This window comes from Medicago truncatula, chromosome 3 (genome assembly GCF_003473485.1).
Source record: "Medicago truncatula cultivar Jemalong A17 chromosome 3, MtrunA17r5.0-ANR, whole genome shotgun sequence".
Taxonomy (NCBI): Eukaryota; Viridiplantae; Streptophyta; class Magnoliopsida; order Fabales; family Fabaceae; genus Medicago; species Medicago truncatula.
Genome location: NC_053044.1, coordinates 49,703,718 through 49,721,167, shown reverse-complemented (window position 1 = coordinate 49,721,167; position 17,450 = coordinate 49,703,718). Strand labels below are relative to the sequence as shown.

The window sequence follows — 17,450 nt, the reverse complement described above, 5'->3', positions numbered from 1 at the left end:
GTGCGAAAAGGTTTGCAAAACAACAGCATATCGGAGTACAAAGTATCCTATCACTAAATCTAAAGAAAAAACATATCCTCGTCACAAAGAACCTGACACATATCAAATTACAAAGCAACTACTCAAATCTATTAAAATTGCAAGGTATGAAAGTTAGCTAAGAAATCATGAATCGATCCTGATCACAATTCTCCTCTAAGCCAACAAAACCAGATACTGACTACAAATGAACTCCCATCAAGTAGCCACTCACAACTAGAATTTCAACATTGTTGCAGAACAGGATAGAAACGCCTCCTGCATACTTGAAGAAGGAAATGATAGAAATTACCACACCCCACAGGGGAATTTTAAGATCACTTCTTGATAAAATTTAACTTTTTCTAACACAAGGTGAAATGGTGCCTAAGCGACACATTCATAACTAATGACACAAAGTCTAAGTTACCTGGTGTTTAGTTACACACAAAAACTAAACTTGATTTCTAATTAAAAGTACGATTATTGCATCCCAAAATGTCTCTAGTTAATTCTATGGCCTAGAGAGGTTATTGTAAGAAAGTTAACAACTTGGTTCTTCTTCAATCGTGTCTTTAGCTTCCCATCCTTTCCTCTACGCCCTTCAACACCTAGCTACTTATCCTTCATGTAGAGTTGGTCTTCATCATTCACTCCCTTTTAAGAGAATTTGTTCTCAAATTTAATGACCAGACAACACATTGATCCTCATCATATTTTTTTCTTTAATTACTTAATTCTTACAAAAAAAACTTAAGACAAGACTTATTTTAGGAGCGATGGATTATTATTTTTGTTGTCGCCGTCGTTATTATCATTAAAAAAATAATATTATTATTGTTATTTTACACTTATTTAAGGATTTAATTTATATTTATATTTCATATATTACAATTTAAAAAGAATTAGAGTGAACAAGAGATCAAAGGTTGTAATAAGCAAAGTAAACACTTGTTCCATCTTAAGACATATAATTTAGTTTTTTTTTTTTAAGGACATAGAATTTAGTTTGTTAGACAAAGTTATTAAAAAAGACACTAGCTTGTTCATTCGTTGGACCTAGTGTTGTGTTTATTTTCCCTCCATCACGGTGGTTTGTTTTTTAAGGTTGACATGCACAAATGACACATATGTTGGAAAGAAGGAACAAGACCCGCTCTAAATTGAAGAGATGATTTTGGATCCAAACATTTCTCACATTACATTCCATTTTGAGAAGAAAGAGAAACCACATTATCCAACACACTCTTTTCTCTTCCACTTTCACGTTCCTCATTCTCTCTTCCTTCCTTTTTTCTTTTTCCTCTTCTCTCTCTCTTAATACATTTCTTTTCTTTCATTCTTTTACTTCACCAGGTATATACCACTATTCATATTCATATAAGAATGATTATGTTTTTCCCATTTACGTATATGTTTTTATTGATGTCAATCATGCATTGAACTGCATTGTCGTTTTGATGAACATGTTGATGCAGGTATTGATTGCGGTTTTGATTTCCGCTCCGCTGGTGAATCATTTCAGATAGTTCTGTGATTTTTGGATCACAGATATGACCAACACAAATGCCGAATTGTCTCAGGTTAATTATAACATCTTTTTATTTATTATTCACTTTCATAACTTACTTTTCATGCACATAATCTATTGGTTGTAAAAATAGTACATCATATACATATTATGGTACATACATGAGTTTTTATTTGATAATTGAAGAACGAGGATGGTGCTTCTGTCTGTAGTTATTATTAATGAGGGGAAGAGTCACGTGGTTATTATATATTCTATGTAACACTGACATCTCAAATTGAAGGTGTGTCCGGTGTCTGACACATGTTAGTGTCGGCCAATGTGATTATCTATAACAATGTGTCAATGACGTGTTTGATGTCCATGCATGTGTAAGTGCTTCATATGTTATGTGTCTATTTTGCAGGGAAATAATGGTGGTCCCCCTCCTAATCCCCAATCTGGACCACCAGAGCATCAGAATTCTCGTGGTTCCAACAACAATGCGGTAATTCTTTTCCTTTGATTCCAAACATGAAAATTTCTGTAAATTTGGATCAATGTGCCATTATCATCACCAATTCCATATTGGCAATTGTTCTCAATTTTTTTATTTTATCACTCTGCTTAAATCATGTAATACAAGCGTGCAAATTGTAAAGAAAAGTCTTCACTGTTAAATTTAGATAACTTAAACTCAATACATTTTCCATTTCTCTTTTATACCTCATCTTGAATTCATGTAATTCTACATATTGCAGATTTTCAAGAGTGGACCACTTTTTTTGTCTTCCAAAGGTGTGTTTCACTCCACCACCTTACATGTTTTCTTCAAGAATCTGTATACAATTTACTTAATTTGTAATGCGACGAGTAAGTGTAGATATTGTGTCTTTCTATCTTTTTAACCAGTGAAACAATGCATTTACTTCAATATCATCTGGTTTCCCATACATTTTGCATCTATGTCAACCTCTCTTTCTCCTCTATATCGCAAACATCTAAAAGCTTCTTTTATATTTATATAATGCACTATAATTAAATCCATCATCCATTCGACCATTCCTACCAATTGATTTCTCAAAGCAAGCGCTCATGGATATTTTCTGGTGAATTTCATTCATACTTTTGGTGCAACTTAATTTAAATGTTCAATTTGCTATCTGACCATTTGGATTGAATGCATTCTACAAATTGTCTGAAATAGAATTTGAGTATGAACAAGAAAGCCATTTAACCTAAAACATTCACGAGTTAATGACTCAACTGACAATTTCGCTAGAAATTAATGGCAACATTGTAGTCAATGTAAACTACAGTAGAAGAGAGAATAAATTTGTTATGTCTGATCCTTAAATATATATTGAACTTGGAAGAGAAATCTTTGATCAGAACCAATATTTGACAAGTAGGACATAAAGAAATAATTAAGTTAAACATCAATATTTTTTTTTTTTGTTGCTATTCAGGCATATCCACAGTGTCAAATTGAAATATATATCTATGTTGATTCTTTTTTTAGTTCTTCTATCATTTTGTGGAGTTATTATTATTGCATAGTTTTTATTACTTGATGTGTAGGAATTGGATGGACATCTTGGAAGAAAAGGTGGTTTATTTTAACACAAACTTCTCTTGTTTTCTTCAGAAGTGATCCAGTAAGTAATTTTTTTTTTTTTGGCATTTGAAAGAAAGTAGAAATATTCGTATATCTGTCTGGAGTCTGGAGTCAGTACTAGATTTTTTTTTATGACTCTGTGAATAATTACGACTATATCTAATAATGAACTCATCATTATCATTTAGGGACCAAAATCATGTTCAACTATTTACTGATGAAAAGGCCACATAGCCAGAATTTTTGACATAATGAGTTGGCATACTAATTAAATTTTAGATGAATGAGAGATCATTGTCATTTTATAGTATCCTTCAACCATCCATGGATCTAGATTTAACTTAGAAAAGTTATGGCTAATATTTTAATTTCTTGATTACAAACAAACATAATATCTGCTCGCGTTTGAGGTTGGAGCTTTTTTTTTTAAATAGGAGGTTGAGGTTGGTGCTGATTCGGAGACAAGAGAAAGAATGTTAGGAACTGGAAATATAAACATAATATAAACTAACCATGTGCAAGGCATGAATTTGCAGCTTCCTCGCTATATCCCCTTAGATGTCGGGAAAACAATTTTGATTTTTCAATACGAAATTGTCTTCTAAAGAGAGATTATGAACATAGATACATTGCTCAAATAGATTCTTTACCGACTACTTTCATCATATCGGCTTTAGTTACACAATGTCAGATAAAAGAAACCTTAGCAACACTTGCACATACACACAGAAACACCTGTGACGCTAATGGGTCTACTTGTTTCATATACTGTGGATCTACAAACTTATTATCATAAAGTCTTCTATTACCATTTGATGCTTTTCAGAATGCCATCTCTCCGAAGGGAAATGAAGTGAATTTGACCCTTGGCGGCATCGACCTCAACAATTCAGGCAGGTTGGCTTGTTTTCCCTCAACTACAAGTTACTATCATTTGCGGGATTGGGACCTTTCACTTTCATTACTTCTTGTAACTTGTGTTGTTTAAATTTTGTAGTGTTATTGTTAAAGCAGATAAGAAACTTTTGACTGTACAGTTTCCCGATGGTCATGAGGGACGGGCTTTCACACTTAAGGTACTTAAATCTTCTTTTACATATCCTATATTTCAAGAGATGCCTTTCTCATAAAGATGTTAGAATTGGTATTATGTAAAATTGTATTTCAGCCCATATTGTTTATTCAATCCTCTAACTCTAGTTTCTTTATCTTCTTTCCCAAGACCTGGATTCTCTATCTGCATGATATAAATTTCATTGGTTCGACATATGTACATATACATATTGTTACAAAATGGAGAACATGATAATTGTAATCCAGCAGCTAACACGTCATTTAATCTGTTGATGTTGTAGGCTGAAACTACAGAGGACTTATACGAGTGGAAGATTGCACTGGAGAAAGCTTTGGAAAAAGCACCAAGTGCTGCCAACGGGATGGAGCAAAATGGTATCTTTAGGAACGATCAAACTGATTCAATTGATATTTCTTTGGACCAGTGTATGCTCTTGTTATAATTGTGTTTTACACATGTCACTTTACCTCACAGTTTGGACATAGTCGTGCATACACTATAAATGTTGTTCATGGTCGATTTACAATGTTTCTCGTAACAACTTAAATGTCAGAACGTAAATAACTTTTGAAATAATGATTGTTAAAACTGTAGCTTTTCTGATTTGTATAATGACACTTGAGAGTGGTAATGGTTACAAATTTGTACCGTCGTCTGATATGATGTCTCTTTCTGTATAAATGTGTACCTGGTTTTTTCTCTCTCTTCTTTTTGCCCCCCTAATTTAGAGTTATGACATTTGCAAAATACATTTGTTGTGAAATTTGATGTGATTATACTTATATTTAATCTAATGCTATAAAAGTCAATAAATTTTCTTTCCTTTGAATGATTTCTTCAGTGCATGAAAAAGAACCAGCCAAATCTACTGTAATTGGTCTACCAATTTTACTTGCTTTGGAGGATGTTGATGGAAGTCCTACATTTTTGGAGAAAGCATTGACATTCATAGAAGAGCATGGTGGGTTTTCTTACACATACACGTGTGGGTATTGGGAAGGACTTGCATTAGTTACTTAGAAGCAATACTGAGCCTGAATGGCTCTTTATGTAGCAAAAATTATTAATGTGTTTCACATGGAATACAAATCTAATTGAATTTAATAAATATTACAAAATAGGAGCCCGAGTAGAAGGGATCTTGCGACAAGCAGCTGATGTTGATGATGTTGAGCGTCGAGTTCGGGAATATGAACAAGGTTTGTGCTTCTGCTCTTTAATTTTTTGGCTTTCCTTTGCCTCCATTTTGATTATATTGCATATGCTAAAATAATTTTTACATGTCTAGCCATGAAAAAATGTAACAATATTTCATGCTTTGCCACGGAAATACTCTGATAAATATGGTGTTGTTTATCAAAAATAATTCCTTATCACATAGACCAACTTATAGATCTTTATTATGAATTAGTGGAATTTCCTTATATCTTCGAATGAATTTGATATGCAAAAGACATTCTTTCCAACATAATAACATGGCTGAAGATTATGAAATTTTGTAGTTTTCAAAGTGTACTTTTTGTTTTGCCTTTTTTTTTTGGGTCAAAGTTACTTGGCATGTTTCAGAGAGTTTTATGTTCTTGAATATTTCACATGGTTGCAGGAAAAGTTGATTTTGCTCCGAATGAAGATGCACATGTCATTGGTGATTGTATTAAGGTATCTTCATTATCTATATAGCACCAATACTTTTCTGTGTTTGTGTCATGTCCAACGTCCATGTGCATAGTTGATGATAAACGAATGTGATGTTTCCTTCAGGTAGCTCATACATTATTATAACTTCATATTTCTATAAATTTTCAGCATGTTCTTAGGGGATTGCTATCTTCTCCAGTCCCTGCATCTTGCTGTAAGGCACTGTTAGAAGCTTGCCGTAAGTTTCATTCCAAATTTTCATATTTATCTACTTTAAAAGAAATCTAGGAACAGGCAACCCAAAATTTATGTCTTTTAATCAAAGTTCATTTTCCATGAAATTTAACTCTCTATTGTTGAAAATTGGCACAACTATTAGGAACTGATCGCAGTGTTAGGGTTGCTTCTATGCGTGCAGCAATAAATGACACTTTCCCTGAACCAAATCGCCGCTTATTGCAAAGGTATTCGAGCAATAATTTTCTCTTTCCCATTTTTTTCCTTTTGGATAACTTATTGATGGCTATCTTTTTCATGCCCATAAGTTATTTTCAGCATATTTCAATATGCCTCCCCCATGAGGATAGCATTTAAAACAACTTACAGTTTATGTGAAAACCGTTTAACCAACCTCTTTGATTGTAGAAATAGCTTATACATAAGCTCTTGTACGATAAACAGTTAATTAATAAGCGCTTGATTAAGTTGTTTACCTAAATGCACGGGCTCTTTTGCAGGATGCCTTGACATTACTCAAATCATGTTTTTTTGGCAGTCTATATTAACGATCTCGTTCTTGTGCAGAATACTGTTGATGATGCAAACTGTGGCTTCACACAAAGCTGTAAACAGAATGAGTTCTTCAGCTGTGGCAGCTTGCATGGCACCATTACTTCTCCGTCCCCTTCTAGCTGGAGAGTGCGAGATCGATAATGATTTTGATGTAGGAGGAGATGGTTCTATTCAACTTTTACAAGCAGCTGCAGCTGCTAACCATGCCCAAGCAATTGTTATAACTTTATTAGAAGAATATAACAGCATATTTGGGGTAATTAGATCTCTTGATTTTACTTTTTGCATGGCGCCCATTCATAAAATGAAACCATGATGCATGCATCTGTTAGACTCTTGCATGCATCTGAATGGGATTATTTTTTATTATTGTTATTGCTATTTTATAAGCATCTCTTCAGAATCCTAACTTGTTAGTGTTGTAGCAGGAAGGCTCTGTGTCCCCTGATATATACACCGACACAGAAGAGAGTGGGTCTGAGAGTGAGGAAGGTACTGATGATGATCTATCCTATGATGAGGATTATGACGATGAATCAATACATGAGTCTGATGAGGATGAAGAAGATGATCTTGTCAGCGAATCCTACACTGAAACTGGAGATTCTGAAGATTACAATGACAAGGTAAATGCTTTTTCATTTTTCAGTATTCACTGCCCTTGCTTAACTGCTCTTAGTTTTTATTTTACCCTTTGTGTATTGTACAAGCTATCCCCTTACCCTATCTAATTCAATTTTTTTTGTAATGGACAGGATCATGACCATTCTAATTCAAGTACAAAATCTTCAGAAGCGGGTGAAGAAAACAAAGTCAATCAAATGTCACTGAAGTCACGTGAAGGCTCACCGACTCAACATGAAAATACCGAAAGCAGTGAAAATCTCATGAGTCCAAAGAAGACTGCTTATGTAGACCAGTCCAATAAGGCTGCTGATATGGTTGGAGAAGTTTCCACTGTTCTAGCTAGTAAGCGTGATTCATCTTCTCGTAGCCCTTCACATATGAAAAAATCTGCAACCATGTCTAATGTCCCAGCACCTCGGCACCGAACCATGTTGGGGCGCACCTCTGTGAGTAAATCTTTTCAAAATTAACAATGCAATTCTTCATATTGTCAGCTCTGTATTTGTCGCTTGCCCTAAATTGGCTAAAGCTTATGCCATTAATGTTTCTTTTCTACTTTCTTTGAGAGCTAAATTGATTATGTACTAAAGAGTTAGTGGTTTTATGTCTTCATTTTTTATCTAGGCAAGGAAGAACCTCTCCATGGAATCCATTGATTTTCCTATTGAAGAGGAGTAAGTAATTGACATCTATCAACTTTGTGTAATTCTCTAAGCCTCAAGTTGTTTCTTGATACTATTACCCAAGGTGAACATGGATTAGTTGTAAAATGTTTTTTATTCACCGAACAATACTAGAGATAAACTGAAAGAAGTAAAATTTCTCTCTAACTCTAATGGTCCCTACAGCTGCAGCACCATACTGCAGCAGTAGAGGATGCAATTTCTGTTGTCCTTACCCTGCCTTAATGGTTCTAAATGTCAACAAGACCTAGCAGTGATTTGATATGGAGGGTGTACAATGCTGCTATTAGTTTCTTCATGTTTCTCTGTCCACTAATTTTATGTTTAACTATAGAGATGAAATTGAAAAGCTCGAAGCTACCAAGACACAACTACAAAACGAAATTGCAGATGAGGTATCTGTTTACTTCCTCTATGATTAACCTTGTTTATGTGTTTGAATTATTTTATTCGAAGTCAATAGCCATTCTACTTGCTGTTGTAGGTGAAAGCAAATGAAAAGCTGCAATCTAAGATAAATGAACGGAAGAAAGACTTGCAAGAGCGGCGATTGGCCCTTGAGCAAGATGTATGTTCATTGCGAAATGGATTTCCCTCTTTCTCGTAAAAATAAATTTAAGATTGTTTCTCTAAAATTTTCTCTTCACAGGTGGCTAAACTACAGGAACAATTGCACAAGGAGAAGAGTTCTCGGGCAACTCTTGAGGTAGGACTTTAGTTTCTGATTTAACTAATGTTGGTATTGATGAAGAGTGCTGTCAAATTCACTCAAAGGTGGTTAATAATGTGTTTTGATCATTCAACTAATTAATCTCCACAATTTATACAGACCAGGGCAGAACTTGAGGAATTAGCTCTAGTAGAAGTGGACCTTTCCAACTTAGAGCGGATGGTTGAGGAGCTTGGGAAGCGGCTCAATGTTAAACTTGAGCATAATTTTGGATCTACTTCAGATATCAGTAATCCATCGCGGCAGTTATCAAATAAAGAAAGAAAACAGTATGTTTTTTGTATCGCTACCCATGAGCTTGTTACTGCATTCTTTTCTTCTTTTATCCTGTATCTTTGTACTAGCCCTTTTGGCCTCTTGACTGTGAATATTACCTTCTTCGGTGTTTCTTTTTGGTCGATTGATTCTTTCAGTGGTAATTAAATTTTACTCTTCATGGGGAATCTTTTTGACAGGAAATATAAGGGAGATGCCGAAGTTGCTGCTGCATCACAATCTGAAAGATCAAAGGTAAATCTAATAAGGCTTTGTTCCTTAGTGCAATCACTCCCTTATATTCTCTCCCTCAAATAAATTTTATAATGATATTCTTAGAATTTGGATTGGGCCTAACTCAACCTCTCAAAATCAGCCTGTAAGGCGAATGGGATACTTCTCACTTATAAACATTTCTTAGGCAATATCACATGCAGTGTGATACTCAAGACACGCCCTGATATCTAAGATTGGACATCCAGAGCGTAACTCAAATGGTCCGATTATGAGTGGCCCAACGAATCTAAAACTAGATTTGAGAGGGATGCCTCCCACTTATATAGGCCATATCACATCTGTGAAACTCTAAATTGATGAATGAATTACACAGAACTGCAGTTAACTTGACAACTTACCCATTATCGCTTTATATCATAAGACATTAAAGTTATATACTACTATAAATTAAAGTTTTACATCTGTTGCAATGCTGCATCCCACTTTCTACATTTATAACAAGTCTATTTTTATCCGTCCATATGTTAGCAGGGAGATAAAAAAAGCTGAGAAAGATTTAAAACAATATAATAATAGGGGTAAATTACCCCCAATTCATCAAGGGGTAATGTAGGTCTCACCATATAATAATAGTAATAATCATGAATAAAACACGACTCTAGCATGCGCAAGAGGCTAGGTATTAGGATATTTTAAGTTTGAACAAAGAAGCATTCTCTTCTTGTTATAAAAATCCTATAAAATTTATTTAGTAATAGGCCTCCTATCATTATGACTTATGTTAGAAAGAAGCAGAGAAATCAAATTAGTGTTGGGGTAGAAGTTATGTATTATCAGTTAGGCGGTTTATTTTATTATTATTCGATGTTGTGTGTGCACTAACTGCTATGTAACTTCTGTAGGAAGCCAGGAACTGCAGTAGAGAGTTAGAATAATAAATATAGGCTGAAAGGGAAAAGGGAGGGCATTCGGTTGTTTTATGTTTGGTTGGTTGTAAGAGACTAGGCTCTCTAATTTCTAGAGGTTGGATTATTGTATTGCTTCTTCTTGTAACCAACTCTGCAGAATGTTATTCCAGAGTGTTGTTGATTATAATATAAGTTATATTTAGTTTATACTATCCCTCACTTGGCCGTAAATTATTTTCTATAGTTTATACTTGCTGCAAGAAAACAAATATCATAGTTTCTCAAGCTTTGTGCGGTTAAAAACCAAAGGTTGATAATGCCAAAAAAATAATAAAACAAAGGTTGATAATAATTTTCAATCTAACATTTCTTAAACCATGGATGATTGGAATTGTCGCGACAGGATGCCTATCTTAGTGGAGCAGAAAGTGATACCGAGAGAAAGCCAGAGTCAACACCTTTACCAAACAAACAGCCACCAACTAGTTCCAACAAGAGATCTAGTTCAAAGGGTGAGGTAGGTATCAAAAAACTCACTATGAATTTACATAAAATTAAGTACCTTCTTCAAATTTTATATATAAAAACAAAAAAAGAACGGTTACCAGATACCACTGATCTATCCAAAAATCGACAACAATACCAAGGTTTTTCATGATCTTTACTTTCAAATTGATTCTAGCTATTCTAACATTTCATAAAAAAATGTCTTAGTTTCTTTATCAATGTTATTTTTATCCTTGTTGCATCGCCTTCACTTACATAATATTGCTTAGTAATGGGGTGAAGAAATCAAATCACTCCATGCACGGTGAAATTTGCTGTTTGTATTTTAACATAGCTAACTAATTTCTTTTTGTGTTCCAATAAGAAAAATCACATAAGTCATGATAAAACATGATAGGACTAGTGGAGTAGATAGACTTATTTATTTAAATGCTTTCACAACAGGGAGCAAATACTTCTGCATTCACAAAACTGACATCCAGGCTGAACTTTTTGAAGGTGGGACGAAGTCAAGCTGTTAATGAACTACATAACACAGATAGAGGCCGAGAGTCGAGTAACTCTTCGCGCAACCAGGATAAAGGAAAAGGATCTGAACGTCGAGGATCTGATGTGATAAACCCAGAAAAGGGTAGAGTTATGGACAATTCCCATTCACTCTCGGAAAAAAGATCGAGCAAAAGTAAATCACATCAAAATTCAGAGAAACTAAAAAAGTCAGATAGTCAGCCAGGCTACCACTCAGAAGGATGGGATCAGCACCCAGCATACTTGGAAAGAGGAAGATCAGAAGGACATCATCAATCTTATAATGTAGATAAAGGTCGATGATTACTACGCCAGGTTTTTGTTACACATGAATTTCAGATGGTACTGGGCTATTGAAATCAGTCATTGTTTTTTCTTTTCCACGTAGCAGCATTGTTCATGTCTTCAACAATGTTTTGCGAGAAGAACCCTTCTTTGTTAAGGTTGGCACAAGAGCCTCTATTCAAATGAGAGCAGCACCGAAGTTCATTTACTACCCCAAAAAAAAAGGATGTGCGAAGATTACATAAACTGAACTGTTTGAAGCCTAAAATGCTGGTTTTTAATGACTCAGTAAACAGCATGATGATTTTGCAATTACATTATCGTATTTGTAACTGTGATAGCATTCAGTAGTTTGGCATAAGCTGGCAAAGCATTATTAGGCAGATGACCTTGTCCAAGTTTCTTTGTTCTGACATATTTTTTAGCAAGTAATTCTCATTATGTCTTCATATAATCAGATTCTTATATTTAAAGCTCTATGACTCACACACAGATACAAAAATGGCCATGAAGCTCCAATTTGGTGAATTACTGCTAATTGGTACTAGGCAGTTGGCAAGATATGATAATATGAACTTGTATTAAAGAAACCACTTAGAAGAACCTGCCACTACAAGTGACATGAAGTTAGAAAACTATTATACAGTACTACTAATTGAATTTTTTTTTTAATCAAAAAACTTAATTCATTTCATTAATCAAATGTGCAGAAATACAAGGATGAACAAAATCAAAACTTTGTATATGTACGTGTACAATACCTGTTAACAATGTCACTGGCGAAAATTATAGCTTGATCCACCATAGTCTGAAAAAGCCCCAAACTCAAAGCACTTGAAGAGCTATTTATATATTATCCAATACGAAAAGTTACTTTGACACAACAATTGATACCAGATATCAGATATTTGATACAGTTTTCCACTGTAACAGGGTTTTCATTTCTTTGTTATTATTTTCCATCTCCACAGTATATTGATATGCACGCATAGGCTAACTCAAATGTATTTATTTCGGTGTCCAACATTTTCCATTGTCAAAATAGCATTTCTCTTAAATCCAAAATAGAATTGATTTTGGATGATTTCGGACACAAAGTTTGACATCAAACATCATATAAACATAAGATTTTTGTTTTTTATTAGTATTTCTTCTCTACTCAGATGATGATGAGAAAAGGACAATAGCTCTGGGTGTATTTTATCCGGTGTCAATTTGTGTCCAATTTTAGTTTTTTATTAGTATTCCTTCTCTCTTCGGATGATGATGAGAAAAAGACATTGGCTTCGACTGTATTTTATATTGTGTCCAAATAACAACTCTACATCCGATATCCATCAGCAAAGTCCTCGTATGATCGTATCTTCAGTAGTTTTCGAACTCTTGGGATCAAAACCAACCTACATTGGACAAGTTATGTGAAGTTTTGTCCCATGAAGTTTACATGAATTCTAGTGTAAAGATATTAGCTAAAACATAAGAGATAAATAAACAAATGAAAATGTAAAGTGAAGAAGATGGCCTTTCAAAAGTTTGAGAATAGTATAAATTATAATCAGTGTAAAATATTGTGAACATCAAAATATCCTAACTTATACTAATCCCTACATAAAATAGAACTTATTCATCAGTTAATCATCTTAGAAAATTAATAATGAATAAAAGATTCATCAAAAATCCTTAAGCAGCTTCCTAAGTTGTTCAAGCGTGACAAAAAGAACAACAGTAAAAGGACCCTGTCTTGAAATTGTAGGAATAAAACCCTTATAAAGAGCCATAACCCCTTCAGCACGTACAGTCTTAACAGCACAATCAAGTGCACCTTTATACGGTGCACCCTCCCCACCAGATCCCACCTTCATACTCATAACCCTAGTCTTTATCACATCAATTGGATTCGACGCAACCGCCGCCAAAAAACCCGCCGCAAAACTCGCTACCACGTGGGTCCCAAACCCATCTTTCATCCATCCTTTCTCCAAAATCATCTCCTTGAATGTATCATACGAAGCTAATTGCGAAGCCGTTACGATCATCGCGCGGTTCACCGTAAGCGCTGAACCTCGCCACAGAGAACCAATCCCTTCTTGATTCGCCATTCTCCGAATCGCATCAAACACGCCTTTGTAATCCCGTCGCTGATTCACCGGAAGTCTGCCGTCAGCTTGCATACGAACCATCGCCACGTCAGCAGGATTCCCCACGGCGGCGCCGATTCCACCGGCGATTAAACCTGCTGTAATCTTTTTCGTTACCGGCATTGTTCCGATTTCTGGATCGGTCCAGTTTTGTTTGAGAACATCGTAGAGACCCATACGTGTGGTGGAATAGAGTGTTTGACGGAGGACGGTGGCGGATACGCCGGAGAAAAGAGCGGTGATACCTTCAGATTGAACAATGCGGATTCCGACGGAGATGGGTCCTGAAACAGAGGGTTTAGGGTGAAAGATTGGCGGAGAATGTGAAGAGTGATGAAAAGCATAAGCGGGGCGAAGAGGGAGATTCTTCTCGCCTTGAAGCTGCATTCGGACTTTGATTAGGTCGAGTGGGTGAGTGGTGCTTCCGGCGACGATGGAAGCAATGCCACCTTCAAGAAATGCTTTGACACCCATTATAGTTGATGTGAGAGTGGTTTGGTTCCGGCGAGGGATTGGAGAAGAAAACGCGCCGCAACGGCGTTTTCCAAGTTTTGAGGAAATGGGAAGTGATGTTGGGAAAGTATATATAGCCTGCTGTAGGAGTGGGTGGGACCCCAAAGAAACCTTTTTTGTATTTTTTGGACAAATATTTTCTTTGGTCAAGTTTGGACAAATATTTTTATTCAGATAAAATTACATTGATAAATCTGTGTAAGTTTCCCCCTAAAAAAAAAAAAAAAGTGTAAGTTTTAGCGATTTCCTCTTCAAACTATAACAGATATTTTTTAATTTTTTTTATTGTCTTGGTGAGCCTAGTTCAGCTGGTATGGACAATGCATAGTATATGCAAGGTCTGAGGTTCGAACCCTAACACCACAAAAAAAAAATAACAGATTTTTCTAGAGGATAAAAAATCAAATTATTAATTCGATCAAAAAAAAGATAATACAATTTTTTTTTTGAGGAGTGTTATTTGAACAACCATGATTGACAACTTTTGGGACAACCATAATTTACAAAGAAAATGTTGGTATTTGCACGAAAACCAAAGCAATAGAGAGATAAAGTAAAAAGTAATGTGAGTATGAGAGAAAAAATTGTTGCAAAAGTTGTCGTAAAATGGATGTTCAAATATCATTTGTCATTTTTTTTAAAAACAACAAACAAAATATTTTCTTTAACATAATCAATTAGGGGGTGTTTCTGGTGCGCTTTGGTTTGGTTTTGAGAATAAAAGACATCTGAACCGCAAAATAAATAAGTATTCGATTTTGTTTGGTTCGGTTGGCTTTTAAAATAAATTCCAAACCAAACCAATGTGGTTTGAATTGAATCAGTTGGTGCATTTTTTTAAACAGTAATTTTTTTCTAACATTAAAATCAAATTAAAAAGTTAAACATATTTTCAGCAATGTTTTAAATTTTATAAAACGTTATAATTTTATTTTCATCCAACATTGTTTCCAACTAAATAGAGCGAGTTTAAACATAGAAAAATATTAATCCTATTTTATAAGAAATAAGGCTAAATTTTTTATCATTCTCTAAGAGTTCAAGTACTACATAAATACATTTTTAAAAGAAAAAGTAAAGATATTAGCTAAAAAAGAGAAACAATGTCATTTTATTAAAGTTTTCATTGAGTTTCTATGAGTATTGGTCCAAGTGATATATATATATATTTAATTAGTGTTTTTCTTATATTGCGGTTTGGTTTGGTTTGCTTCGGTTAGTAAAATTAAAACCGCAAACCGAACCAAACCATACGGTTGAATAAAAAATTGATCTGAATACATCCGAATCAAATGCGGTTTTTTGCAATTTCAATTTGGATTGATTCGATTTACAGTTTTTCTATTTGATTAGTTCGGTTTTGAACAACCCTATAATCAATAATAAATTAACTAACTGATTGACTTCACTGGTTAAATAGAGATTACAATGAATAGGGTCTGGGTATGGTACTATAGTACATGTTCCATATTAGCAATTTGAAAATAAAAAATACTTGTATATGTGCCTAAGCAACAATACATGCACACTCCGCCCATTACCCTAATTTCTACTCTAAAAAATTGATCAATCATAAAATATCATTTCATTTTAACACAATTAAAACTTGGAAGATGATCTGTCCATATAGGAGGCAAAAGGATTATGTCTAGTCGAGCTTTGATATGACTATTATCATTTTGATTGTTGGACCAGTACCTTAACATGATTTGATTACTCATCATTTGTTTTATATGTTTGACGTTTTTGATGGTGCACATTGTTTCATAAGCCACACGTTGATCAGAGTCTTGAAGTCTCCTTTAGAGTCATCTTGAAGATTTTAATGTTAATTATATGAGTTAACATTCTTACTTGATCGACAAATTATTGATATTCTTTATTAATGCATCGTGAGTTTGAAAGAAGAAGTTAGATAATACTATTATAGTTGTTTTATTATAACTACATGAATGTAGTTTAGGGGATGTATTGGATTGAGATTTTAAATGATTTTAAAAGATTTTTTTGTTTTAAACAAGTCTCGTGGTATTCAATTAAGATTTTTAAGGAATGCAAAATATTTTTGTGGTATTCAATTAGGATTTTCAAGATTTTTTAATGAGTCCAATGAAATCCAGTGGTATTCAATTGAGATTTTGCATAACTTAAAAATTGTCTGCTGGTATTCAAAACTTTACGGATTTTAATGGATTGTTGTGAGTAATGGATTTTGTGAGATTGTTTAGTGTAAAATGTACCTACTAACAATCTCACACCTAGCCTTGAGACTTTTCTGTCTCCCACACATAAGCTCGAGATTTTTTTAGTTTTTATATTATTGCTCTAAAAAAATGTTATTTTGTATCCAGTCAAGAAAAAAAAATGGTGTCCACTTTGCATACTAAAAACCATCGCAGTCGTTCTCTAAAAAAAAAAAAAATATTGCTGCCGTGTCGAAATCGAATGTACCTTGTTCATGTGGAGCATTTCACCTTATATTTCACTATTGCAGTTTCATAAGTGTAATTTTGTTAAGTCAATTTGTTTTTCTAATTTATAATAATTATTTGATTTTTAGCAGATAATTTTTGTTGACAACCTTATGTTATTTTGTTGTTAACCAACAATTATTAGTATTATTTTATCATCAGTCAATTTCATAAAAAAAATCATTCACTCGGCTAATATTGAATTTTTCTCTAATTTAAATATAATTATTTGATTTTTAGCAGATAATTTTTGTTGACAGCGTTATGTTATTTTGTTGTTAACCAACAATTATTAGTATTATTTTATCATTAGTCAATTTCATAAAAAAATCATTCACTCCGCTAATATTGAATTTTTCTTAAGAATCATACAAACTTTTCAAATCTTTAAAATCTCATAAAATCCTTTGAAATCTTAAAGTTTATGTTACAAATCTATTCAAATCTTGATTTGAAATTCCTGATTGTGAAATAAAGTCTTTTAAAATCTCAAAAAGCCAATACAATCACACAAAGTCTTTTAAAATCTTTAAGATTTTTTTGCCAAAACAATCCTTCAAAATCTCAATTCAATACACCCGTAGTCTTTTCTAGCATTTATGTTGTATTGTAACCTTTACTCTTTAAGTTATGGTCATCATATGATTGATACCCTAAGCTAAATGGTGTTCTCTTCTTCTTCATCTCTATTTTTATATGTTCATTATTATTGTTAACCGACTTTAACGGTAGGGATTAAAGCTACGTGCAAGAAAATTTAATAGGAACAACAAAGTGTCACTTTTTATGGAGTCGAATGACAAAAATTGATAATTTTATATGAAAAAAGAATATGTTTAATTCTATATTTTATTATGGATAGAGTAGTTTGCAAACTGTAATGAAATGCCATGTAGTTGGATTTTTCCGGTGACAAA

The 17,450-nt window shown here is 33.8% G+C and overlaps 2 protein-coding genes across 7 annotated transcripts; one reads left to right on the top strand and one right to left on the bottom strand.

The window, feature by feature from the left end:
- Positions 1–1,502: 1,502 nt before the first annotated feature.
- On the top strand, positions 1,503–11,865 carry LOC11429663 (rho GTPase-activating protein REN1). 6 transcript variants are annotated; one of them, XM_039831769.1, is made up of 23 exons: positions 1,505–1,601; positions 1,956–2,036; positions 2,290–2,326; positions 3,110–3,186; positions 3,973–4,043; positions 4,144–4,222; positions 4,502–4,595; positions 5,063–5,182; positions 5,343–5,420; positions 5,825–5,880; positions 6,028–6,097; positions 6,239–6,323; positions 6,664–6,907; positions 7,077–7,277; positions 7,407–7,724; positions 7,903–7,952; positions 8,296–8,356; positions 8,446–8,529; positions 8,611–8,667; positions 8,791–8,960; positions 9,147–9,201; positions 10,495–10,608; positions 11,043–11,865. In XM_039831769.1, exons 1-23 carry the CDS (start codon positions 1,572–1,574, stop codon positions 11,427–11,429), a joined length of 2,619 nt encoding a protein of 872 aa, XP_039687703.1. In that variant the 5' UTR covers positions 1,505–1,571; the 3' UTR covers positions 11,430–11,865. The 6 variants fall into 6 exon arrangements, with proteins under 6 accessions (XP_039687706.1, XP_039687705.1, XP_039687703.1 ...); XM_039831768.1 differs by having other exon boundaries at positions 4,502–4,646; positions 7,080–7,277; XM_039831770.1 differs by having other exon boundaries at positions 4,502–4,646; positions 11,097–11,865.
- Positions 11,866–12,936: 1,071 nt separating this feature from the next.
- On the bottom strand, positions 12,937–14,158 carry LOC11429662 (mitochondrial uncoupling protein 4). Its single transcript, XM_003602888.4, has one exon. The coding sequence runs from the start codon at positions 14,021–14,023 to the stop codon at positions 13,082–13,084; it is 942 nt and encodes a 313-aa protein (XP_003602936.1). The 5' UTR covers positions 14,024–14,158; the 3' UTR covers positions 12,937–13,081.
- Positions 14,159–17,450: the final 3,292 nt, after the last annotated feature.

What these genes read in the sequence shown, in the direction of transcription:
- LOC11429662 (XM_003602888.4), bottom strand. Translation starts at nt 14,023, where the DNA reads ATGGGTGTCAAAGCATTTCTTGAAGGTGGCATTGCTTCCATCGTCGCC.
- LOC11429663 (XM_039831767.1), top strand. Translation starts at nt 1,572, where the DNA reads ATGACCAACACAAATGCCGAATTGTCTCAG. An exon ending in TCATTGGTGATTGTATTAAG is followed by an intron (nt 5,881 to 6,027) that starts GTATCTTCATTA and finishes ATAAATTTTCAG; the next exon opens with CATGTTCTTAGGGGATTGCT. An exon ending in AAAACGAAATTGCAGATGAG is followed by an intron (nt 8,357 to 8,445) that starts GTATCTGTTTAC and finishes TTGCTGTTGTAG; the next exon opens with GTGAAAGCAAATGAAAAGCT.